The following is a 27798-nucleotide window of genomic DNA, read 5'->3' as shown; positions in this document are numbered from 1 at the left end:
TTGGAGGTGGCCTGACGCCGCCCTGGGGGAGGGGGAGGGGAGCCAGGTCGGCGCTGCTGCGTTTTCGCAGCGCTGCCTGTGCGAACAGCTCCCTGGGGACGGCGTTTTTGCCGTCCCCAGGGCGCCGTTTATGGCCCATGCAGAAAGGGCCAAAGACTGTAAATCCAATAACAGCAAAGGAGAGGTTGGGCTTTATCTACACTCAGTCAGAGGTTGTAATCCAGTGATGGCGAACCTTTTCGAGACCGAGTGCCCAAATTGCAACCCAAAACCCACTTATGTATCGCAAAGTGCCAACATGGAATTTTAACCTGAATACTGAGGTTTTAGTTTAGAAAAAACGATTCGCTCCGAGGTATGTGTTACTCAGGAGTAAGCTTGGTGGCAGTCGGTGGCTTTGCTTTGAAGCAACCGTGCAACTCTTCCAATGGGTGAATCACGACCCTAGGAGGGTTTACTCAGAAGCAAACCCCATTGCCAGCAACCGAGCTTACTCCCAGGTAAAGAAGTTTCTTCACAAGGATTTTCTTCACATGAAAATCAGTGGGGTTTAACAGGGTTACCTACGCTGCTTCCCAAAACTAGGTCTTAGGTTTAATGCTAATAATCGAGCCCAGCGGCCCAGGCCAGCATAGATGTGTGTTGGGGGGGGGGACGACTCTGTCTGCACGTGCCCACAGAGAGGGCTCTGAGTGCCACCTCTGGCACCCGTGCCATAGGTTCGCCACCACTGTTGTAATCTAAAGCTGTCCCATCTCATGCTCTGAAGTCAGACTGAAAAAGATCTGCAGCAGCTAAGTCATCCATAAAGACTTGGAGTTCATTCTGTACTGTCTTTCCATAACTTTGCCCAGAAACAATGGAGATTAGGTGATAATTGTCCACATCATTTTACTGTAGGGATGGTTTTCAAAGTAATGGTATGTTCCTTGCTCATGACTTGCTCATTCCCTTCTTTTGTCAGAACAGCATCTCCACTCTACCCACTGTACCTTCCAGTCCAGTTCCAGTGTTCATCTCGGCCTCAAGCCCTTCCTCAGCTCAGGCTATAGCTTTCTTACTTCTAGTCTGAAGAGCCCCTTTGCATCCTAGATTCATCCTCTACCAGCGATGATTTGTGGCAATCTCCTCTCCAACCATACTTTAAATCCCTCCACACCTAGACTCTCCCATAAAAGTCCTTTAGTTTTGCCAGTGCCTTGTGTCCTCACCCTTAATTTACCGCCCTATTTTTGTAGCAAAATTTTCACACATCAATGCATAGGGAGGGCCTTATCAAGTTCCTTTGATGACAGCAAACAATTTTTTATGCTATCTGGAATCTATTTGTAACTTTCACTAATCAACATTCAGCAACTCTTTATCTTCCATTCAGTACAGGGGATTAATGAACAGATGAAATTTGACAAATTAAATAGAAATGGTGGAGCTGTAGTAATAAAAATAATTTAAAGATTAAAAATAAAGGCCTTATTAAGTTTATTTGATGACAGCAAGTGTCTGTTTCAGCAAGTTCTAACTGGGTATTTGTGCTATTTATACAATGATAAATTTCTGGCTTGGACTGCATTTTAAATTGCCTCCTTTTAACCTTTTATTTATCCTTTATAATTACATAATCTTGGATTTAGAATTGCCTCCTTTTCATTTCCATACCTCCTTTAAACATACAAATGCATACATGCTCTAGAGCCAAGCCAGAGTGACAGGCACTCTTGTGCATTTGGATACACACCTTCATTCCACAATAACAGTTGCATTATTGATTCAAAGACCATTTCTAGTTATTAAAAATAATATAACATAAAATTATATTTGAAACATTACTATTGCTACGAACAGGGAAGTCCTTTGAGTGATACATTGTGGAGTTGAAAAATGGCCTTGGAGCAGAAATATTCAAATGTTTATAACACATCCTATAAAAGATTAGTTTATAAGAGAAAAGTAGTATAACAAATTAATCTACTTACTCCTCTTGTAAAATAAATTCAATGTTTTCAGCAGAAAACTGGCCAGTCACAGGATGCTTAAATGTTGTAGTCTGTTGGTTATGGCTGAAAATAAAATAATACTGTAATTTAATAAGCAAGCATATCTCAGAAAATATATTATTTCATTGGCCCAGTCCCTGCTCCTCCAAAAATGCAATTTTCAGCAGTGCACTGGAGGGATGAAATACTTCATCTGTATTTCACAATGTTCTTGGATTTATGAAAGATTGCATATACGTGTGTTAGTTACCAAAACCCCAAACTCTATTCACCCCGCATACACTGGCTTTTGAACTGGCAGGAGCTGGGGAAGGAAACTGGAACTGATGTGTTTTGCCATAGAGTTTCTGGCAATTTTTAGAGAGAACTTATGTCACTTCCACATTTTTCCCATTGGACCAACAGCGGGGGGTGGGGTGGGCGAATTGTTTGTTTATTTTTCTTCTACTATTGCTATTCTGAGTGGCATGAAATTGGAGAACTTTTTGGCAGAAGGAGTTCAGCTATGGCAAGCCTGGTCATAAAGAATGTATGATCCATACAAATTTTAATACTTGTGTTAATATATATTTTGTGTATTGTTTTATGGAACATATCCTGTCAATTTTCAGTTTTGATTTGTACTGTTTTTCTACTTAATATAAACATAAGTGTCTTTTGTTTTTTTAAAGAATCATATCAACGATTTTCCAACAATCAAATCATCATTAAAATAATTGTTTGGAACTTTCCACTATCCCTAAAATGCATTCTGACACTATTGTTCTAATACTTTACACCTTACACTTCTACTGTAATTATGTATAATAGCATCACTTTAAAAAAGCAAGTGTATACATTGATTTGAAGATTTAAATATTTTATAAATATTTTACTACATGTGAAAATCCTGTTCTGACATTCTCAACAGACTTAGCATCAGATTCTTTCAGTTGCTGCTATCCACATAGATTAATGAGTAATACCTGGTACTTATTTTTTACTTGCATAGTTAAGAAATGAATTGGTCACATTTACTAGTTAGTACTGTAACTAATGCATTCATGAGAACATACAAGCAACTCTGATGAATCAGACTAGTCCATCTAGTCCAGCATCCATTACACACAGTGACGAAACAGACGCTCTCAGAAGACATATAAACAAGGTAGAGAGGCCAAACTTTGTCCTATTATAGCTATTCCAGCCTACTTTCAGCAGCCTTGGCCCAGAAGAACTGTTGATCTCCCTGCCTTTTGGTTGGTAGCAAATGAGCCATTACTGCACCAGCAGCTGTATTAGCTATCTCATCCTGTTGACTGTGTACTGCAGACATACAGAAGATGGGATGGCTGAGATTTAACTCCTTTATGTGAGGCCCTTGAAACTTCATTAAAGGAATTAAGGAAGGGAAATATTTAAGCAGCTGAATTTGAGCTTTCATGAGCTCAACTTATACTTTGCTTCCTGAGTACAAAGTAGGCTGATCTGGGAGGAAATAACCCTCTGTACAACAAAGAAATCACTGATTGACTCAACCTCCATTTGCTGTTTTGGAAGAACAATCCTTAAGGTCTAGCTCTAGCCCCTCTCTCTCTACTGGAGAATATATGTACAAATAATCTGTAAGGATAGCATTGCAATTTTGTTAATTTTGCCTCTTTGAGATACTTACAAACTTTTCACTCATTCAGAAACATAGTTCAGTGAAAGACAGAACAGTTTCAAACAACTGAACAACAATAAGAAGCTACTTTTCAAAATAAGATACTACACTGCTAATAGCACGTGTCACTCATAATAGACAGATTAATGCAGATGCAGGCATGGTGGTTACTAAAAAGCAACATACTTTTAAGATAAACTTGAGAGACAAAGGCCCCTTCCACACGGGCCAAATACAGCAGTGTAAGGAGGGTAAAAACACCGTTTTGGGAGAGAACTTTACACAGACACCATTTCTGCAACGAAGCTGCTACGCCCCATTCCCCCCCCCCCAAATGGTGTATTTGTGAATGGCTGAACTAGTGATTCTTTTCAAAAATGGTGCTCTGCAACCGGCGCTGAGCGAACGGCCGGGCAGGAAACACTGGCCATGCTTACATTTTTTAAAATTCAGGTTTACGTCTGCGTAGCCACACAGGTGCACAGGGTTGTATCGGGGTCCCATGAGATGTATACGTGGCTGTGGGGGGGGGGGGTAAATGTGTGCATTCCTGCATAGCTATGCAGAAATGAATGGCCAACAAACAAAAACCCTGCCGCACCGCGATGTGAAGTTTTGCGGCCCTGCCAATGCAATTGCTGTCAATGGGAGGGCTGGCAGTGCAAACAGATCGGGTCAGCACTGGTGTCATTTACACCGTTTGCAAAGCGCTATTTTTGGTCTTAGCAGAAGGGGCCAAAGAGAGAGAATGCACAATCCTAACCAAGGTCTACTCAGACCTCACCTTAAGTCTGTGCTATGAGGCTTACTCCCAAGACAGTGCTCTTAGGATTCTAAATACAGATTCCAGGACAGAATATATGAGAACTTTTCAGGTGCAGAAAGAAATCATAATAACAAAATGAATAATGCCTACAAAACTGAAAGATGACTCTTTTTAATAAACATAATGCATTGTTTATCACATTCATCTTCAGAAGGACATTTAAACATTTTGTAGGCTACTAAAACCTACTTGTGACAGAGCCTCCACTTAAAATTACTTTTAACGTGAAATGAGAAGGCATGGAGTTCCGAATAAACACTGAGTGATATCAATTGATTAGGGAAAATACTGGAGAAATCTCTGTGATGCAAAAAGATTGCTTATTTGCTTGTTTACCCTCTGGTTGTGGAGGTGACAGGAAAAGGGGAAAGGAAGGGGAAAGGAGAAATATGTTGATTATAACCTTTTCTCAAGTATGTTGATTATAACCTTTTAATCTGGGTTTCTATTAGTGTAATTTTGACGATCAGATGTGTTTTTCTCCATGACACAGTTGGGTATTTGTTTTTGGTGAACTCCTTATTTTCTCTTCCAGTGATAGTCAAAGGTCATGAAATGGCACTCTGGAGAATATTCAAACTTTGAGAAAATGTTGCCAAAAGGGGACAGCAAAAAGTCTTCTTATGTGAACATTCTTTGCATCCCAGTTATTCTAATTCAAAAACAGGAAATATGGATCAAATGTGATTCACACACAGAAACTTGATAATTCAGCAATTGATGATTCAACATGAAAATTGTCAGTACTGACAATAATTCTACTTCTATTTGCATTAGGGACATAACAGTTTCACCTGCAATGATGACTAATTTATACATCAATGTTATCACTAAAACAAGTTAATCTTACTGTAAAGAAAGGACAATCTGAAGCAATTCATGTATCACAAGATAGCTTCACCAGACTAATCTATATCTGTAAACGCGAAATACCACTGACTGACTCATCAACAGAACTCAAAAACCACCAAAGCCACACACATGAAATTTGGCACACCTGTTCCTTACGTACTCCAGGTGCTCACTAAGAAAGGATTTCCCAAAATATTCACTTTCACTCGATTTATTACCTATTTACTGTTTTCACTGCTCATCTCTAGCCATCTGTGCGAACATTCTAAGGGCAAACCAACCGCTCAGTCCACAGACATGCTGCACGAACATTCTAAGGGTGACAGTTCAACACCGCCAGTTTCATGTCCTTCACCAAAAGCACTCTAACACCGTCCTCCACAACGCATGTGAACCTATTTGAAAACAAACCCATCAGCCCACAGACAGGCTGTGAGGAAATATGCTGCATGTCACCCCAAAGTTCACAAACAGGCTGCAAAAAAGTATGCTGAATGTCACCCCAAAGTTAACAGACTGTAAAAAAGTACTCCTCTACCCACCCGCACGTTAACAACACCGTTACAGCCAAATACTATCAAAACAGATTACAAACCACACTATCACCTTGGACTACTAAACATTTGTCGGGTTTTGCATATGATCATCAGATTGTGGAGACAAGTTTATTGCTCTGGGCATCCGATCACCCTGTGATTGAAGTGGCAGGATGAGTCCCCAGGAATATGCTGCAGTGGCGGTACAGTCCAGCTCTCTGCCCTTCAACCCTACCTTGAACCTCTTCACAGCCTTCTCACGCATCAGCATCCAATGGCAGAACACTTCCTTTCTGCATCCCAAAAATACAACGGCTGCTTCCAAATGATGTCTTCTGGAGCCCACCAGGTGAAAGAGAGAAATTTCATGCCAACATTCAAAGTGCACAAACAGGTCTACTGAATACTGAATGTCACCCCTAAATTCATAGAGAGGCTGTGATGAAGTATGCGGACAGTCACCTCAAAATTCACAGAAAGGCTGAGAGGAAGTATGCTGAATGTCACCCCGAGGCTAACAGACTGGCTGTGAAAAAGTATTTCTCGACCAACCCTCATGTTAACCAGACCATTACAGCCAAATACAATCAAAACAGATTACAAACCACATAGTGAAGCACGGGTATCCTGCTAGTTTATTTTATAAACTAAAAAAGCATTCTGCTACTCTATTAAATTAGCACACACACTGATGATAGAGGCAAGAGGCAATTCACTGAGATGCTAGTCTCATAAAGTGGCATATAATGCCATTTCATATAATGCCATTTCATAAAGTGGCACATTTCATAAAGTGGCAGCAGTGGCGTAGTGGTTAAGAGCAGGTGCATTCTAATCTGTAGGAAACGGGTTTGATTCCCTGCTCTGCTGCTTGAGCTGTGGAGGCTTATCTGGGGAATTCAGCCTGTGCAGCCTGTGCACTCCGACACACACCAGCTGGATGACCTTGGGCTAGTCACAGCTTTTCGGAGCTCTCTCAGCCCCACCCACCTCACAGGGTGTTTGTTGTGAGGGGGGAAGGGCAAGGAGATATTAAGTCCCTTTGAGTCTTCTACAGGAGAGAAAGGGGAGATATAAATCCAAACTCCTCCTCCTCCTCCTCCTTCTTTTTTGTGACTGACGGTGGGCAGCTGTTGGAGCAGCTATTGGGGTGGCTGGAGGGGTGGATGCGGCTGCCACCAGCTGATCTGGCAATCAGCAGCCGCTCCCAGTCCATAGTCCGGAGGCTCTGCAGGCACACAATACAATGCTGTTCGCCCTCACATGTGCCCCCTGCACACCCTGCTACTTGATGGCCACCCTTTGTTGGCCATTCACCCTCATTATGACAGTCTGGGGCAACAAGGAGAGGATGGCCGATTTCAAAATGACGAAGGCCACTGTCATGTACCTTGCATGCACCCTGTGCCTAGACCTAGAATGACAAGACACCAGCCAGTGGTCCTGCGATGGAAAAACTGAGAACTGCCGAGCTAGCTGTACAGATATTCAGGAGCAGAGTAAAGATCTGTTTCAGTGAGGCTTCTGTCCTCTACCTTTCTCTATTAGCCCATCCTCAACGTTTTGGTTAGTTTACCTTAATCAAGGGGATAGAGTTAGCTTAGAGTAGTTAGATGTGGGTTCTCCCTTGATTAATGTATATTGTTCAAAGTTAGTGGTGAAATTGTATATTGTAGGTTGACAGTGTTAGTATTAGATTTGGATTTTGTATCAGGCTTAGCTTTGTAAGGTTAAGAGAGTGGGTTAGTCGTAGTGCCTAGGCTGGGTTATTATAGTTCTTTTGTACAAGTGCTGTTGTTAACCTGTTAAGTGTGGGGTAAACTAGTTTGGAGGAAGGAACTTGTTTGCCATCTGTAAGTGCTGCTGGTATTTGATTTTTGTGTTTTCAGTTTCAAATTTATATAGTGTTATGTATTCTATAGTATTTTAATTATGCTTAAAATTATTATGTATTTTACTGATATTTAATTGTTTAATATATCTTGCTATGTTATATGTTATACTGCTTGATACTATAATTGTTATATTGTGATTTATGATTGTTGCTCTTTGCTATTTTATATTGTTATTGCTTTTGCTGTTGCTCTTGTTGTTGTTCACACACCCCCGAGCCTCTCGGGGGAGAGCGGGATATAAATTAAATATGAAATTAAATGAAACATGCGGCCTGCCACCCCAGTTGAGAAGCGGGTGGCCCTGTGGTACCTGGCAAGCGCCAACAATTACTGGTAGGTGTCCAAGCAGTTCGGTGTTGGCCTGGCCAATGTGGCAGAATGTGTGCTAGAGTTCTGCATGGCCATTGAAGTTGCCATGTTCAGCAGGGTGGTCCGGTTGAGCAGACAGCTAGTGGAGGCGGGTGAATTCTCGGGTCTGCACAGCATGTCTGCATACCTGGCCCTGCACAGACCCCAAGAGGCGCACTGGGAGGGGGTGGGCCATACCCCACACCCACAAGGGACCCATGACTAACCTCTATCTCTCCCTCCCCCTCCCTCCCACCCATGCAGGTGATGGCTGGCTTCACTAGACTCGGATTCCAGTACTGTGTAGAAGCCATAGACAGAACGTTTCCTCCAAGCTGCTGTTGGCGACCTGCAACCGCACGTGGAAGTTCATCAATGCGGAGACGGGTTACTCCAGCTGCAAGAATGAAGCCTTCGTCTTTCTGAAGCCGCACTTCTGCCAGGCCACGGACATGGGCATCTACCTTCCCGAGGGCCCCACACTGACCATCAATTGAAGGATGGAATAGAGGACGTACTAATCAGGTTTGGAGATGACACCAAATTAGGAGGGGTAGCTAATACCCCAAAGGACAGGGTCAGAATTCAAAATGACGTTGACAAATCAGAAAGCTGGGCCAAAACAAAATGAATTTCAACAGAGATAATTTAAGATACTACACTTAGGCAGAAAGAATGAAATTCACGGATATAGGATGGGTGACACCTAGTTTGACAATAGTACATGTGAAAGGGACAGTTTATAGACCACAAACTGAACATGAGTTAGCAGTGTGATGTGGCAGACAAGAAAGCCAATGCCATTCTGGTATGCATCAATAGGAGTATAATGTACCACTCTATTCTGTGTTGGTCAAACCTCACGTAGTATACTGTGTCCAGTTCTGGGCACCCCAATTCAAGAAGGGTACTGACAAGATGGAACGGGTCCAGAGGAGGATGAACAAAATGGTAAGAGTCTGGATTCCATGTACTATGAGAAGCAGCGAGGGAGCTAGCTATGTTTAGTCTGGAAAAGAAAAGTTTAAATGGTGATATGATAGCCATCTTATATAATAGCCTAATATTGTGACAACACACTCCTAGCCAATCACTGCGCAGGACTCAGCCATGTGAGGAACTGGTCCTGTATGGTGACTGGCCCATCGCCAGTTCCCAGCTGCCCTCTCCCCACCCCAAACACAAAGCCAGACCTGCTGGGGCAGTGCTGTCACCAGCCTCCCATTCCCTTGCTCCCCCCACCTAGAGCCCATTTTATTTGAACATAAAATGAGCTTTACTGCTAGCGTTTAAATATTTGAAGGGATGTCATGTTGAAGATGGAGTAAGCTTGTTTTCTGCTGCTCCAGAGACTAGGACAAGGCGTAATGGATTAAAGGTACAGGAGAAGAAATTCCACCTAAACATTAGGAAGAACTTCCTGATGGTGTGGGCTGTTTGACAGTGGAATAAACTGCCTCAAAATGTGGTGGTCTCCTTTTTGGAGGTTTTTTTAAACAGAGGCTGGATGGCCATCTGTCAAGTGTGCTTTGATTGTGTATTCCTGCATGGCAGGGAGTTGGATTTGATTATTCTATATCCTGATGATTCTAAATATCAACAAAAATTACTCCTCCAAGAATATGTAAACAGTCACAAACACTAGCCTTCAAATAAACCAGCCAAATTGACAATCAATTCTGTGCTCTTTTAAAAAAGATTCAATTAGCACAGCATACTTTGAACCACAATTTTATCTGGCTGCTGTCCAGCCAAACAAGATACACCTGGCTTTCAAGGTCAGCTGCTGTTCTTTTCTGCCAGCAAGCACTTTTCAAATTCTTCCCCTCCCAATTGGTTAATGATTCCAGCATGGCTCAAGGTTAACTACTAAATACTTTCTTAACTATACTTAACAGACAGCTTAATCACAATTGAATAGGTAAGGACTTTTCACTGGCAGTGTATTTCGATGTTTTGGCAGGTTTAGTCCTCCACATCATAAAATATTTTCCTATTTAAATAACTATTGCTACACTCCTTCCTTTAATCTGTTAATTAACATTTTCAGATAATATCTGAAGCTAAGCTTTTATTTGGTTCATTTAAAAATGCACACAAAAGTATACAATTAGATTCATAACTCTGAATTCTTATTTTAGAGCCAGAGCTGTAGTTCAGTCTGCTTTGCATTCAGAAGACCCCAGATCAATCCCCAATATCTCCAACGAAAAAGATCAGATAGCAAATAGATGAGGTGAAAATAGATGAGATTTCTACCTGAAACTCTGAAGTGTTGAGGACAGTGAGAGCAGCTAATGCTGGCATTGGTAGCCCAAGGATCTTACACAGTTCAAGGCAGCTTCATATATTCATCAGAAGCAGCTTCTGAAATTATCGCCAGGAACTCACATACTTGTTTTTCAAGTCCATCTAAATAGTTTTCCATAAAAGCAATTATTTATCTTTACAACTATGGGCCAGAGATTCTAAACTGCACAATCACCATTTAGAAGGACTGCAATCATTACAGTACTTTAGACAAGCTCAGTTTCTTTATGTTTATATAGCGGGATCTTTGATCTTTTTTTTAACAGTACATCCTTAGATCAAATCATTGATCAAAAAGATTCTGGCCAATTATAATCTAGATTCTAATGTACGTCTCACAGCAAACCACATTTTGATAGAGTGACTGGCCTCAGTTTTTCAGAACTCAACAGGTAAGGTGTCTCCTCAGGATTCCTTCCTCCCTGGACTAAACATAAAATGTAGAGTATAAAAAAATCAATTATGTGCTAAATCTTTCTTCCAAGCATCAGGGTTGATGGAATTGGATAAGATAGTGCAGAGGGGGGAAATGGAAGTTTTCAAACCATATTTCATTCAACATTATTTTCAGAGAACCAGGCAAATTAGAATATTTTTCCAACATTCTCTTAATTTGAAATATCTTCATCATTGCAAAGTACATGATTACTAATTTGTCTATTTTTACTACAGAAAAAGTTACACTATAAATCAACAACAATCAGTGTTGATTGTTCTAGTATATAAATGAAGCACCGTATTGCTTTTAAGAAAAATTTTGAACAGCACAATAATTTCCAACTAACCAATACCCCAAGGAAGCCAGAGTAGAGGAAAAAAATACCAGTCCCCCTTGCTCCCACTGGTCCCTCCAATAGGTGGTGCCTGCTCCTGAGCCACCAAGCTTCTTATGAAGCTGCAGCCTGAGCAACCCTTCCTTCAGTAAAGCTGTTTGTCACAGGGGTGGGCACCTCTCGTCCTGATGCAGAGGCAGCAGCAGGGGGTCGTCCCAGTGGTGTAGTCTCAGAGTGGTGGCAGATGTTATCCCCTGAGCCGGCAAGCTTCTTATGGAGTTGCAGCCTGAAAAGCCCTTTCCCCAGTACAGATGTTTCCCATCAAGGGGTGGTGGTGGCTCTTCCTGTTGCAGAGGTGGTGGCAGCGGGCAGTAGTCCCAGCACTTGAAAAAGTGGAGCGTGGTGATGGAAGGGCTCTAGGCCCAGCCTTGCAGTGTTTTAAAATCACTTTAAAATTATGGTGGTAAACTCACTTGTGCCGCTGCTGTGCTACTTGTCTATCACATTTAGTTTGGCAGCCAAATACAAGTATTGTCATGAGCAACCTGGTAACATTGGTGGTGTGAACCAGTACAATAAGTGCCATATTTTAATGATGTATCAAGTATATATTATAATTTATCCATATCCTGTTTTGGAATCTCCAAATAGCCACTGTGTACTTTGTTGCTCTATTTAAATATAGAGATTATTTTAGTTTATTCTGAAAGCTTAGTTGCCTGAGGAAAGGAGTCCTCTGAGTAGCCTGTGTCTATTGCTGCCTTTTGATAAATCTTGGATTTTGCACTTGTGTGCAGTATTTATTTATTCAGAGCATTTATATGCCATCTGTTCAAAGACCTGCTTGAGGTGGCTTGTGTAAAAACATAAAACCACTAAAATTAAGAAACCAGTAAAATTAAGAAACCATTAAAATTAGCCAACAAAAATCCAGAGTTTAAATCATCATAAAAATCCACAGTACCTTAGCAGCCTAAATGATCCTCATAACAGTCCATAGGCTAGAAGCAGATTGGAAAAACCGTGGCTGTATCCACATGGCAAAGACTGCCATTGCAGCCACTACAGTTGAGCACTAGATAGAAGACTGTGGGTGATTCCCTACCTCCTTTCAGAGTTAATTACAGCACTAATACAAGTTAACGGAATTATTTTCTTCAAGTAACAAAGTGAGTGTGGCCATCTCTGCCAGCTTTAATACCTTCACCCACCATTCTTCAATTGTCAGTATAGCTGGAGTCTTCCATTTCTGCACATAATAGTATTCTTGCTGCTGCTATTGAATGTATTACCCTATAAAATTCTTTAGCTCTTCCACAATTCCCCCATAAATGATAAAACTTCCATTCTTGATTATCATATTTCCAACATTTATTTGAAACATTTTTAAACATTTTTGCCAGTTTGGCAAAATTATCTTTCAAATTGGCTGGGGGCATTCCTGCCACAGCCCTCTGACTTACACCACAAAAACATGGGGTTCTCTGGCAGGCAGAGTGGATTTTTCTCCTGCTGCTTACTATGCAACCCAAAGCTCCATTGGAGGCGGCATGGCACCATCACCCGTGCGCCATCCCCAATTGCTGAAGAACTCCCCCACCTCATATGGATTGGGCTGTAAATCCCTTAGATGCCTCCTCTCCAAACTAAAGAGTCCCAAACACCGCAGCCTCTCCTCATAAGGAAGGTGCTCCAATCCCTCAATCATCCTCGTTGCCCTTCTCTGCACTTTTTCTATCTCTTCAATATCCTTTTTGAGATGTGGCAACCAGAACTGAACACAATACTCCCAAGTGCGGTCGCACCACTGCTTTATGTAAGGGCATGACAATCTTTGCAGTCTTCTATTTCTTAATATAATCCATTCTTTTAAGCAAACTAAGCAGAAGGATATGCAACAGAATTTCAGATGTAAAACTAGTCCTCCCATCTTTTTTTGAGTCTTGCAATCTATATATATATAAAGCTAACAGTGTTTTTGTTAATGGTAGTATAACTCAGTAACTGCTGGGCCAATTCCTCTGAAAATTCCCAGCCACTATAGTCAGCCAGGTGAGAGTGTTTTTAGATGTTCACATACCTGAAATTTCACACCTGGCCCAGGTAAAACACCTTTTTCCTGGCGCTCCATGGTGAAGGACATGCAGATGCCTGTGTGTAACTGTCACCCTTAGAATGTTCGTGCTGCTTAGAATGTTCACTCAATGGCCAGATATGAGCAGTGAAAACAGTACATAGGCAATAACTCGAATGGAAGTGAAACACATACAGACACATACACATGAGGGAGAGGGAAGGGAGAGGGAGGGGTGGCATGCAAGGGAAGAGAGGGAGGAAGAGGAAAGGGACGGAGGGGGAGGCATGCAAGGGAAGAGAAGTGAGAGAGGGGAGAGAGTGAGGGGTGGCATGCAAGGGAGGGGGCCCAGCATCTTGATATGACCCAGCCACCCTAGCAGAGGGAAAGGAAAGGGAGGGAGGGGGAGGGGTGGCATGCAAGGGAAGAGAAGTGAGGGAGGGAAGAGAGTGAGGGGCGACATGCAAGGAAGGGAGGGAGGGGCCAGGCACCCTAGATTCCCTAAATACTGCGGTTACAGTTAAGAAAACCAGGCACACATTACTCAGGAGTAAGTTCGGTACAGCAACCGTGACATACTTTGCATGGCTGCGTCGTGCTCCTCAGAGGGCTTCCTCAGAAGCGACACCCATTGCCACCAACCAAACTTACTCCCAGGTAAAGGATCATGACCAGCCAGCCTAGATGTGTGGGAGGGGTGCCTTTCCATTCCCCCCCCCAAAGAATGCGGGCACACATATCAATGACATCGCACAATATCAGGCTGTGTGTTTGCATGAGCACGTACTGCTGGCCTCTGCAATTGATTTGCTGCTACTGTTCCTTTCCCATTTCACCACAATAAGCCACAATAAGCAATGCGTGGCTGGGCCCCACTAGTATCTTATATTAAACCCAGGCCTTTTCCCTTGCCAAATACAGTTTGATATGTCCTTCTGTCACTGTTTGAACAGGGCATCATTTAACATATCATTTACAGAGATACCTGTAGTTTGTTCCCCCTTGACAGTTCTTTTTTAGCTTAATTCCATGTTTTTAGAATAGTAATTTTGAAGTAACATACAGTTCTTATTTGACAGCTCCATTCTGAGGTACTAAATCCTCTTTTACTCATCAATTCTGTTTCATCCTGAACACTCCTATTTTTAATTGTAGCCCTCATTTTCTGTTTATTAATTTTAAACCCTGCTGAGGCACAAAACTCTTTCAGTTCACATATTAAAGACTCAGATCCTTTTAGGATTTCCCAAGCTCAATAACAAGTCATCAACAAATGCTATTAGTTTGGAAGAGTGCAATCCAGGGGGAGGGGATGGGCTGCACTTGGGGTTGCACCAACGCGGATGCCACTCTACTGGCATAAGGGGTGAATATGACAGTGGAGGGGCTATTATGTCAGTGGCTGGATGCTGTGCAACTGCCCAGTGCCCAAACCCAGAAATTGCCACACATGCATGCACCCCTCAGCCACAGCAGCCCATGCTGGAGTGGTTAGAGGCATTTCTGGGGTTAGTTCCCAGCTTAATTTCAACCTGGGAATGTCCTCCTTTTTGTGGTGCAGATTTATGCCACCCTTTAATTCCCAGAGACAGGTTTCCCCAGGAGAGAAGAAATTTTCTCCTTCTCCCCCGGCACCCACACCGCTATTTGGTATTTGGGTGGCAGCACCACTCCTAGCCACTATTCTACTGACATTCCCTCTTTGGACTGCATGGACTCTTTTTTATTTTTATACTCTCAATCCTCTCGTCAAATCTCTATTTAATAACTCCAACACAAGAATAAACAAGAGACACAGCCTTGTCTTGTGCCCTTCTGTATCTCACATGGTTTTGTTAAACTGCCATTAACAATCTGATGTTTGTAAAGTATAAATCCATTTCACCCATTTCATGAAATTTTCTCTAAAATTCATATTTTCCAAGACCTTGAAAAAAAAAGATCAGTTCAAACTGTCAAAACACTTTCTTTGCATCCAAAAATATCAAGGCAGCTTGATTTTCATTATGTTTTTCCAGGTATTACAACACATCTAGTACAGTCCTGATATTACGGTATCTCTCTTGTCTTCTAGGCAAAAAACCACACTGATCTTCATGGATAACATCCTATAACACAGTTTTCAGTCTATTCATTAAGACTGTAGTAAATATCTTATAATCATTATTTAATAACCATATTGGCCTATAGTTCAAAGATATGTCTTGACCTTCTTTAGGTATTAATGCTATGTTAGTTGTCTTCTGGCATCTTTCGTCCTTGTAAATTAGAGTTCATTGTATTTTGCAGGGATTATAAAATCTCAGCTTCAAAGCATTTATAATATAAACATGGAAGTTCATCTGGACCAGGGACCGTTCCTGGTTTGATTTTTATAGCCTCCATCACCTCTCTTATTGTTATGATACCATTCACAATATGCCTCTGTTCATCTGTAATCTTAGGCAATTACACTTTCTATTAATCTATTTTCACCATCAGAGTTTCTTGTCCTTTATATAGTTCACATAATAAAGAAATATTTTTGTATTGATCTATTACAGTCAAAATATTATCTCCTTATTTTAAACTTATCCTTTTTTCCCATTGCTTTCTTACCTGATATGCCAACCACTTTCCTGGTTTATTGGCAAATTCAAAATTATTTTGCTTAATGTATTTCAACTTTGTTTCTATCTCTCTCACTGCTGACATAGGGATCTACCATTGTAAAATCTTTATCTGTTTCAAAATAATTTTATCCCTTGGTTGTCCTTTCAGTTCCTCTTCATTTTATCTCCTCTAATATTTTCTGCATTTCCCTCTAGTATTTCTTTAAGTGCACAGTTGTACTGTATCAAATGTCCCCTCAGATAAGTTTTACTTGCATCCCAAATCATTCTGCTATCAGTACCATTATTCAAAGTGAGTTCAAAAAATTATCTCAGTATTTTCTGACAGTCCTGAACCACCATGCCCTTTTGTAATAGTTTCATTTAATCTCCTCTACTTGAATCCTGGTCATGAATGCAGTGGATGTAACCTCTGCCCTGGTTGAATGTGCTAGGGCCTGATACGGGGCCCTCAGTTTTTGGCTTTCATAAACTGATTGAATGCATAGCTTTACCCATCGAGCTATGGTTATCTTGGATGCCTTTTCCTCAGTCCTGTTAGAGCCATGAATTGTCTTCTGGAACTTGCTGGTCCCTTTCTTGTAAATTCGAAAGTACCGCCTAATGTCCAGTGATTGCCACTCCTTCTCCTTCGGGTGGCTTGGATTGGGGCAGAAGGATGGTAGGACAACTGGCTGATTCATATGAAAAACTGCCTGTAACTTGGGGACAAAGGATGGGTGGGTATGTAAGACTACTGAGTCTGATTGAAACAGAGTTCCTGGCATGGGTCCCCTGTATTAGCATCTCTGAATGCCAATAGGCTGAGGCAGATGGCCTGACATTCCAGTCAGTTTATGGAGTAACTCTGTTCCCTCAAAGACCACTGTCCTTCAACTATTCCTCCCTGACAATGTGCCCTCCAGCCCCATTTGCTTGAGTCAGTATGATCTGCTCAACCAGAAGAAAGGATTTCTCTCAGCTCAGATTTTGTAGCTCCATCCACCATCGGAAAGATTCTTCAATTTGGCTGATAGAGGAACAGTACAATGTCACCTGTAGCAAATCTTCCTCTAGAAAGGAAGCAAGATCCACTGCAGATCTCTGGAGTGTAAGTATGACCAAGTCACCATCTTGATTGTTGAGATCATGAGACCTAGCTGACTGTGGTCATCAGAAAGGTTTGCTCATCCTCTGGGAATATCACCATCCTCAATGTGGTGAGTATCCTGGCTCCTAGGTATACATTGTCTCTGGTTAGCTGCAGGTGGCTTTTTTCCCTGTCGATCAGGAATCCATGGCTCTCCAGGATCCCAAATACCTCCTCTGTATCCCTCCGTAGTGTCTCCTCCTCTGACACAATTTTATAAGGAGATAGTCCATGTAGGGGTAAACATCTATGCCCTGGGTTCTTACAAGAGTGACCAAAACCTTGGTGAAGAGGAGGATGGGCCAAATGACAGGACCACATATTGAAAGTGTCTCCCTCCTATACAGAAACAGATGTATTTATTGTCTGAGCTCCAGAGGCATAGCTAGGCCAGAGTGCGCCCGGTGCACACTCTGGCTTTCCCCCCCCTGCGCCCCCGTGCCCCCCCGCAGCAGCCCCCCACGGCACTTTACTCCATTTACTTTTAGGAAAGGAGCAGGCTGAAGAAGCCTGCCTGCGTTGCCTGGGCCTGGTGGGAACTACATTTCCCAGGAGCTCCTGGGAAATGCAGTTCCCACCAGGCCCAGGCAACGCAGGCAGGCTTCTTCTCTGAGATGTTCCATTCCTAAAAGTAAGTGGGGTGTGTGCCATGGGGGGGCGCTGTGGGGGGGCACCACAGAAGGGGAGTGGGGGATTTTTCCGCCCCCCAGGTGACCAGAATCAGTGCGCCCGGTGCGTTGTGCACACACCCCGTCCCCTGGTGGCTTCGCCACTGCTGTGCTTCCCATGTATCATGATATGAAGATAGACCTCTTTCAAATCTAAGGAGGAAAGGAAGTCCCCCTGCTGGATAGGTTGTAAGATCAAATGTCAGGACTCCATCCTGAATTTCCACTTGTGCACCCAATGAGTTAGCCTGTGAAGATTCAGGATAGCCTTTCAGTCTCCCAATTTTTTTAGTACCACAATCAGGGCTTAGTAAATCCCTTTGCCTCTTCTTTCTAGGGGAACCTGCCAGGATTGGGGGGGGGGGGTTTACCAGCTTCTCTCCCAGGGAAGAGGGGCCTCCTATGAAACCATGCGGCTAGTGAGAGTAGGGAGGTCCCCAGTTTCATTCAGATCCTGCAAGGGGTAGGGAAATAGATAACATTGTGGACCCACTATATTTGAGCTCCCTGGCACTCCATAATAACGTCCCCAAAACTGAACATGAGTCAGCAGTGTGATATGGCAGCCAAGAAAGCCAAATGTGTTCTCCCGGATTTCTCAAATATGTGATATGGCAGGGATGCATCAATACGAGTACTGTCGAGAGAAGTAATTGTACCACTCTACTCTGCATCGGTCAGACCTCACCTAGAGTACTGTGTTCAGTTCTGGTCACCACAATTTAAGAAGGATATTGACAAGCTGGAACATGTCCAGAGGAGGGCAACCAAAATGGTAAAAGGTCTGGAATCCATGCCCTACGAAGAGAGACTTAGGGAGCTGGGGATGTTTAGTTTGGCAAAGAGAAGGTTAAGGGGGCACATGATAGCTATGTTTTCTGCTGCCTCAGAGATTAGGACACGGAGTAATGGATTCAAGGTGCAAGAAAAAAGATTCCACCTAAACATTAGGAAGAACTTTCTGACTGTCAGGGCTGTTTGACAGTGGAATTCACAGCCAGTGCGTTGTGGAGTCTCCTTCTTTGGAGGTTTTTAAACAGAGGCTGGATGAACATATGTTGGGAGTGCTTTGATTGTGTGTTCCTGCATGGCAGGGGGCTGGACTTGATTGCCCTTGCCAACTCTATGATTCTATGATTCTAAAATAAGTAAATAACAAAATAAGGAATTAGAAAGCAAAGATGAAAAAAATTAGAAAGCAGAGATGAAAAAGGTGCATCTTGGACCAGTTCAGGGATAAATCCATTAACGAACAAATCTTAATTCAGGCACTGATAGACTAATAAACTGTCCTGTCAATCTCAACAGGCTGATGGAATGTAAACAATCTGCATTTTAAGAAAAGATAGCTAACAACATACTGGTGTTTTTAACTTGAATATTCATTTCAACAATGCAATTAGAGTTCTTGTTAGGGATACATTAACAAGTTACATAAGTTATTCTACACAAAAAGAGAACCATCGTGCATGAGATTAGCTTTCCACATATACAGTCATCTCAGGAATCTCCACCAGGAAGCTTATCAGTGCATTCCTAAAGACATTTGAAGCACATTGTGTGAAGAACTTCTGTAACATATGAATTACATTCCTTACTTATCACAGGATATGGTAACTACTAGCATGGATTGCTTTCAACCATGATGGCTAAATGGAACCTCTAAAATACTAGTTAAGTTCAACAGCAAAGGAGGCTTTGGCCTATGTGGCATTGCTTTGTGAACTTTCTGGATCATCTGGTTGGCCACTATGGGAAAAAGGAGGATGAACTAGCTGGGACACTGATCTGATCCAACACACCTGTTTTCTTAAGCTGTCCAAAGGAGAACTGCAAGGACAGTTGCCCTTTCTTCTCAGCTCTGTTAGATGCTCCATATACTTGATTCCTTTGCTCCCAAACCTATCAGCAATTTACAGTGTCCATCTTTTTTTACATTTTTACTACTTAGCTTTGTAACAGAAGTAGTAGTACTACCCACAGCTCAAAACCTGAAGTCTATTTTTAAAAAATCATACCTATATCCTGTTTCCAGTGGTTTCTTTATTCAAAGAACTTACCAGGTCCATCACCACTTCAACACAGTGGCCTAAAATAAAGTTATATTTTGCATAAAGCTGAATTCTGAGATATGCACATCTCATAAGAAACTAGCTGATCTGTAAATAAAAAGTTTTATAGTCACAACAGATGGCAACTATCGTGGAAGAAGTCACATTTTCTGCGACACTGAATGCTGTATATTAATTCTTCCTATTCAAGAGCGTATTTCATCATTAAAGTTCAATCAATTTTGGCAGAAAAAAATCAAACTATAACTTCAAGGAAATGTTTTAAAGAAATTTCACAACTTTATATACATAAAGTTGATACAAAAATTGTTTGGGGCAGCCTCTTCCATCTCTACAGCTGACCTGCTAACTTCAAAGACACATTCATATCTTCATGGTACAATAAAAAATGAATTACAAAATTAGAAAAGACATCGCTTATTAAAACAAGAAACTGTAGTTAACTGGAACAGAATATTATGTCAAAACAATATAAAATTTACTTTTAAAAGAACTTCTCAATAGTAAAGTTGGCAAACAGAAATCTAGCTAAGGAGTTATGAGCCAAGGTGGATCATGGAAGCCAACCACTGTATTTATTTTGAGGTTGAAAACTAAAGAAACCATTATAATGGAATAGCAAAGAACAAGCTAGAGGAAAATACAACAAAGATCAAGCCATTCATCCATCTAACTAAAAAGACTCTACTTGGAAGCAGCTTTCCAGTATCTCAGGACAAAATTTCTTGCTAGCAACTGCTACCAAAGATTCTTTTTAACTGCAGATGCTGCAGAAGGAGATTAGGACCTTCTGCATGCACTTTACTAATGAGTCACAGTTCTCCCATTAGATATACAGATACAATAGATAAAGTTTTTAACTGTATGGAGATGGCAGTTGAGGGTTTTCTGGGCTACATGGCTGTGGTCTAATAGTTTTAGCTCCTAACCTTTCACCTGCATTTATGACTGACATCTTCAGAGGCATGACATGGAAAAATGGTAAGATGTATTTATTTCCATGGCACAGCATGGAATGGTCTGTTTTCCTATCATGACATGCCTCTGAAGATGCCAGCCATAGATGTGGGCAAAACATAAGGGCTAAAACAAACAGACCAGCCATACAGCAGAAAACTCACAAAAGCCAGTTGATTTTAGCAGTGAAAGCATTTAACAATGTACATTAGAATCTACTAATTGCTGTGTATCAAATAATGGTTCTAGATACCTCTAAATGAGCTTTCATAGTTGTTTATCCTAATTAGCAATTTTGTTTTTCTATGCATATTCTTCCCAATGAATATGAAGAAATCAGGAAAGTTACAGCTTCTATGTGAGCTCACAATAAAACAATAAAATCTCAAGTATTCTAGAAGAATCAAAACATCAGTGTGACATTTAAAAAACCCATTATGAAGAAATCTGCAATTTTATCCTGAAAATTGTTCTCATTATGTTTTAATTATTCCTGAAATCAGTTACTTAGTTTTTTCTGTCACTCAAATAGCACCATGGAAACAAAGATCTTCTACTGACTACAAAGACAATGGATAGTTTAATTATTATCATCCAATCTACTGTATGAATGAACCATTTTAACAAAGTGTTCCTATAAATCAGAAAGTAAACACTATGATTTCAAGAATAAAATATGTAATGTTAATAATAATGCTAATTTTTACAATTGTTTTACTTTGTTCAAGTTTTAAGTAACTTACACCTATTATCTGTTTTAAAATATTTCTGAGAAATGGATTTGATAAAATGAATACAAAAATCTGTAGCAAACTAGATGTTACAGGAAGATCCATAATACTCTGATCGCCCTTTAAAAACTTGAATGCCCACTAAGTCAATCATCATGAAAATCTAGCACAAGAGAAGGGGTATCTAACAATTGTTCAGCTTGATATTTTCCAGCTCTAAATTGCTCTCTCCAACAGATTTTAAACGTGCGTAATAATAGCTGCCAGCAAACCTTTAGTGGTTTCAAAAAAAACTGCCTGGATAACACTACATGCTTTTACAGGTAATGTCTAGTAAGTTTGACCTATACATACATGTAATTCCACTAAATCCATTTTCGCCACCAAGTGTGAATGTTTCTGCGTGTATCCTTTATCGTATTATTTCCAAGTAGTAAAAAAAAAAAGTAAGTAAAGACATATTTCATTGCAAAAAGAAGTCAGGGAGCAAAATACACGGAGGAAAGGAGAAAAGCAAATACACTACAATCCAAACGTCATATTTTAATATCACTGCATTCTGGCTGCAAATCATTTAACTTGCACCAGACTGAACTCTTTTAGCTCAGTGTCTTACCACCCTGCTCACTTTAGAAGGTCAGATTATATACATGCAACCAATGTTTTTTTGGCGATCATCTGTAAAATCAATTTCCTTTTGTGCCAGTGAACAGGGCCTCTAGAAAAACATATTTAACATGTGGCCTGCAGGTCAGATCCAGTCCCTTAAGAGGGCTTATCAGGTCCATGAACCAGTTGAGGCAAACCCCCCTCACTGCTTCTGATCTGGCCTGGTGAGCTGCTGTGGGCTAGCCAGTTCAGGCACCCCCCCCTTTGGACAGACCTCCCCCCACACCTTCCTAAATTACTCAAGCGTGGAAACAGCTCACTGGCCAGGCTTGTCACATTTTGCCGCCTTTCCCACCTCAGGGGTTGAACTGCTTCTACTATGGTAGTGTTTGGTGATTCAAAGCACTTTCCCTCAGTCCTGTTATACTCTCATGAGGTAAAAGAAGCCTGTTATTTTAAAAACTTCATTAGCAAACCCATTTTATAAGGCACACCAAAATAATAATGCTGAGGCAGCGATAACGTAAACAGAAGGATCCATTGGATACTTACCGTGAAGGGTCTTTCTACTGTAGGCTAGTGGGACATCTTGATTGGGTGTCTTCTCTACCAATTGCAGAGAGGCAGGAAGTACTAAACTTTCTTCTCCATGTAGTTCCTGTCGAGGTCAATTTACCTCAGTATCCTTTCATGTCACAGTAGTAGGTTAACGACAGGAACATAACAGTAACAAACAATACAACATGGAGACAAATCTCGGCTCAACAGTAACCCTAACAACTAACGAATATGAATGAAAAAATATATATACAACTACAAGGACCCCTTGAAGAGTTCAATCGGGGACTAATAGATACCCAGGGGGGGCCAAGATGTCCCACTAGCCTACAGTAGAAAGACCCTTCACGGTAAGTATCCAATGGATCCTTCTACTGTAGGCGTGGGACATCTTGATTGGGACCTCCCCGAGCAGTGTCCCGAATACGGGTGGGTTTCATCAGTCCCCGATAATACTCTCCAGCACTCTTCTGCCAAAGGCAGACTCAGCTGAAGAAAAGGATTGAATTTTGTAATGTCGAATAAAGGTGGAGATTGAGGACCAAGTTGCTGCCCTACATATTTCCTCCACCGACGCTTGATTGCGGAAGGCCGCATTGGTGGCTGCGTTACGAACAGAGTGAGCAGTGACTCCCTGAGGTATAGGGAGACCTGATGCTTTGTAAGTCTCACAGATACACGCTTTCAGAGTGTTGCTTATTGCAGCTTTCGACATTTGTAATCCGACATTAGGAGGTGTTATATTGATGAATAGACTTTCAGTCTTACGCAAAGTCTCTGTCCTAATGATGAAAGCTTTCAGAGCTCGCCTAGCGTCTAAGGTATGCCAAGTTCTTTCCTTTGGATGACTAGGATTTGGCAGGAAATTTGGGATTACGATCTCTTGACGAATATGGAAGTCAGAATTTACTTTAGGTACGAATGTCTGATCTGTGCGAAGGCACACTCGATCTTTGTGGAACACACAGAATTTGGAATTTACCGACAAGGCCCGTAATTCTGACACCCGTCTTGCAGATGTTATAGCAACCAAAAATAGGGTTTTCATCCGCACCCATTTCAAATTCACTGTTTGTATGGGTTCGAAAGGAGATTTCGTAAGTGCCAACAAAACTGCGTGTAATCTCCAGGAAGGAAATCTGTGTGCCACCGCTGGTTGTGAAAGGCGGACACCTTTTAAAAAGTTCATTATGTCTGAATGTCTGGTAATCGGTGTACCGTCTATTGTTGGAATAACTGTCGCAAGAGCTGCCAGTTGTCTACGCAGCGTGGAACACTTAAGTCCCAAGGCGAATCCGTGTTGTAGGAATTCAAGTATGGAGGAGAACGATGGATCTTCTGGATCTGTATGTTTACGGCGACACCATCTAACAAACGCCTTCCAGGATGAGTTGTAAATCCTGATGGTTGACTGCCGTCGTGCCACTAGTATGGTCTGAGTCACTTGTTTGGAATAGCCTTTCCTTATCAAGCTAGACTGCTCAAGAGCCATGCGGTCAAGTTGAGCCATTCTGGGTCCGGATGTATCAGTGGGCCCTGAGTCAACAAGTTGAACTTGATGGGGATGGTCATAGGAGGTGATATGGCCAATTCTTGGATGGTGGAGAACCACGGTCTCCTGGGCCATCTCGGGGCTACCAGAATAACTGATGCTTCTTCTGCGATGATTTTGCGAAGCAGACGGGGTATTAATGGAAATGGAGGAAAGGCGTAAAGCAGTACTTTTGGCCAAGGTCCGTTGAGAGCATCCGTTGCCACGGCTTGTGGATGGTAGGACCGAGTCATGAATTGATCTAGTTGCGTGTTGTCTCGAGAGGCAAAGAGATCGACCTCTGGATGACCTAAGACTTCGCAGATTTGAGTGAACCGTTGCGGGTCGAGACGCCACTCGTGTTCGGATATCTTTTGCCTGCTTAACCAATCCGCCGTGGTATTCTGGATTCCTCGGATGTGCAGAGCCTGTAACGATGCTACATTCAGTTCCGCCCACTGAAGAATCTTTATGGCTTCCCGGTGGAGGCTGGAGGATCTGGATCCTCCCTGATAGTTGATGTACATCTTGGCTGTTACATTGTCTGTCCAGATGATCACATGGTGATGACGAATTTCTGGTAGGAAATGTTGAAGGGCAAGATGTGCATCTTCGATTCCTCCTCGGACCACCTGCCTTGGACCACTTCTTGATTGAGCGTGGCTCCCCATCCCAGGAGACTGGCGTCTGTGAACAATTGTGGGCGATTCAGGTGTAGATAACGCTTGCCTCGGACCAAGTTGGCTCGAATCGTCCACCAAAGAAGACTCTGACGAGTCGACAGAGGTAGGGAGACCTTCTGGTCCCTTTTCCAAATGATGTCCATTTGGTACGCCCGAAGGAAGCGTTGAAGCGGTCTTGCATGAAATCTGGCCCACTGTAGTAGATCGATTACCGATATGAATAGACCCAAGAGACTTGCTAATTTTAGAAGAGATTGCCGTTTGTTGGTCATCAACTCTCGAGTTGTCAGTTGAATTTTCTTGATTTTTTCGTCTGGAATAAACAGAGAGTCCCTGGTGGTATCGATTATGGCTCCTAGGTGTTCTAGCCTTGTAGATGGAAGCGTGGAGCTTTTTTCTAAATTTACGATAAATCCGTGCCAGGATAGAGTTTTCTGGACAGTGTTGACAAGCTTGAGCTTGAGAGACGGACCTGGACCGAATTAGAAGGTCGTCGAGATAAGGATATATATGGATCCCTTGTTCTCTTAACAGTGTCACCGGGGCGAGAAGTACCTTTGAGAAGGTTCTTAGGGCCGTGGCTAGCCCAAATGGCAAGGTTTTGAACTGGAAGTGCCGATCCCGAATCGCAAATCGAAGGAATTTTCTGTGGGCTTGGTGTATCGGGATGTGCAAATACGCCTCGGTTAGGTCTAGAGAGGTCATCAGATCGCCGTGACGTAGAAAGGCGGTGATCGATCAAAGGGTCTCCATTCTGAATTTGGGGACTCGAATGAATTTGTTTAGACGTTTCAGATTTAAGATGGCCCTCCAGTCCCCATTGCGTTTGGGGACTGTAAAAAAGTGAGAATATGTTCCTGACCATTTCTCCAGAGGCGGTACCTTTTCTATCGCTTGTATCTGCAACAGGTGAGAGATCGCTTTCAAGGTCCTGTCGGCTTTGACGGGATCTGTCGACAATGGAGAGAACATCACGTGGTGGCGAGGGATGGTATTGAACTCTATCACGTATCCCGAGGAAACCACCTCCCTGGTCCATCTGTCTACGTGAGTGCCTTGCCAAACAGGTTGAAAGCTTTGAAGTCGACCTCCCACCGGAATGCTGCTGCAGTCCTTGCTTGTTTTTTGTGTTAGGGAAGGGTTTCCCTTGTTTGTTGTATGGCCTAAAGGGTTGTTTGTAACTTCGAAAGGAGTGATTATTTTGCCAGTGGGGTCTATTACCCTCACGCTGGGTCCTCGGAAGAGTCTTGTGGGACCGAAAGGTAAATCTGGGAGAGTTGGCAGATTTATCAGGGCCTCGTACGGATTTTGGCATAGTCTTTTTGTTGTCTTTCATTTGGACTAAGACCTCTTCCAGCTCTTTGCCGAATAATGCCCTTCCATAATATGAATACCCTGCTACCACATGCTTGGAAATGGTGTCTGCTTGCCACGGACGAATCCAGGCATTACGTCTAGCCACCATGTTGGAAGCCAGTGATCGTGCCACTAGAGCCATTGCATCGAAGGTGGCGTCAGCTATAAAGGAGTTGGCCATGAGTATCCGTTCAATGCCTTCCCTAATGCCCCGGGCCTCGGATGGAATCATTTCCAGCAGTCTTCTAAGCCATACCATAGTGGCTCTGGCCACGGTGGAAGGCAGATGTTAGAGTTTTAATGGCTGCCGCCAACCACTCATGAGACCTGCAGAGAGCTGCCTCCGACCTTCTATCGAGGGGATCTTTAATATTTCCCTCTCCCTCCTTCGCTACCAGAGCGCCAGAATGTAATACTGCCACGGTCCACAGGAGGGTTTTGGAGTAACAAATGAAATTGTTGGGGCATTAGGTACTTCTTTTTGAAATTTGTGGGCAGACCTTTGTGTGCTGTGGGGTTCAGCCACTCCCTATGAATTCTTTTTACGAAGCATTCTGGCACTGGGAAGAATTTTGCACCCTCATTGTCAGAGGGGAAGTATGTCAGATTGCCCTTTGGATATCCTTTTATAGGTTTGTTTGAAGTGGGCCGAGGATGGCATTGGTTGCTCTTCCGCATCCTCTGGATCACGCAAATCCAAGGCGGAGATCGTTTTATTAATTAACAACTGGATTTCTTCCACTTTAAAAAACTGTGCAGATTGTTCTGCAGCCTCCTCCATGACTTCCTCAGTGTCTGAGAATCTATCCTCCCCATCACTTCCATCTATGCTAGACAACCCTTCCTCTTCTCCCTCAGGGAAGGATAAGGGGTCCCTCCTTTGAGTGCCATGGTCCTCCCTGGGGGGCCTATGGGAGACTCTAGGAGGTAGAATTTGAAGTTGAGGGCGGGCGGCAGCAAGACGCTGATCCCTGGCATCCATTGCCTTTTCAATCGCATTGCTCAGGAATTCAGCGAAAGCGGCAGGGGGAGCGTTCATCCATTGCGAAACTGGAGCTAGTTGGTTTCCAATCGCGTCGCCTCCCTCCGGGGCCCCTGCTACTTGCCTGTTTTCTGCGTTGTCTGCGCCACCTGCCGATGGACGCGATTGCTCCAAGGCCCTGGGAAGGCTGGAGGAGTCGGCCGTGGAGCCACCGCTTTGGGCCGCGCCCTGGGAAGGCGCATAGCTCCATTGTAAATCCGCGCGCTTCTTCTTAGGCGGAGCCTCCGCCTGATCGGTTTTCGCGGTCTTTTTTCCTCCTTTCTTCGGCTTCTTTGAAAGAGCACTGGCGGCCGTTGCACCTCCCCCGCTGTTCTGCTGGGAATCGGCCAAATCAGAGGAACGTGTGCGTTCCGCTGAGGAGCCAGTGAAGGTTTCTCTCTCTGGCGAGAAGGATCTCGCATCCATAATGGCGCTGAGGCAAAAAAGGCGGGAAGCGCCTAGGCGCTAAAAATACAAGGTTCCCTGCTAAGGCCTAACACCAAGCTACCCTAGCGCCTGTCTAAACCCACCCACAGATGGGTATCACAAACAAACAGTACACAAAAACAGACAAACAGACTGACAAGGGAACACTAAATGGTAAGGGTTCTGAAAGAG

The 27798-nt window shown here is 42.7% G+C and overlaps 1 protein-coding gene across 9 annotated transcripts in view; it reads right to left on the bottom strand.

Annotated features, from left to right (window-relative positions):
* PLEKHA7 (pleckstrin homology domain containing A7) overlaps window positions 1–27798 on the bottom strand; it is a 185199-nt gene that overhangs the window by 79755 nt on the left and 77646 nt on the right. For all 9 annotated transcript variants that reach the window (XM_048485551.1, XM_048485543.1, XM_048485544.1 and 6 more), the window contains one exon: window positions 1974–2057. In XM_048485551.1, the coding sequence (XP_048341508.1) occupies window positions 1974–2057 (84 nt within the window). The remainder of the gene's footprint in view (window positions 1–1973; window positions 2058–27798) is intronic.

Source organism: Sphaerodactylus townsendi, linkage group LG02 (assembly GCF_021028975.2).
Source record: "Sphaerodactylus townsendi isolate TG3544 linkage group LG02, MPM_Stown_v2.3, whole genome shotgun sequence".
Taxonomy (NCBI): domain Eukaryota; kingdom Metazoa; phylum Chordata; class Lepidosauria; order Squamata; family Sphaerodactylidae; genus Sphaerodactylus; species Sphaerodactylus townsendi.
This window is presented reverse-complemented; position numbering and strand designations above follow the sequence as displayed.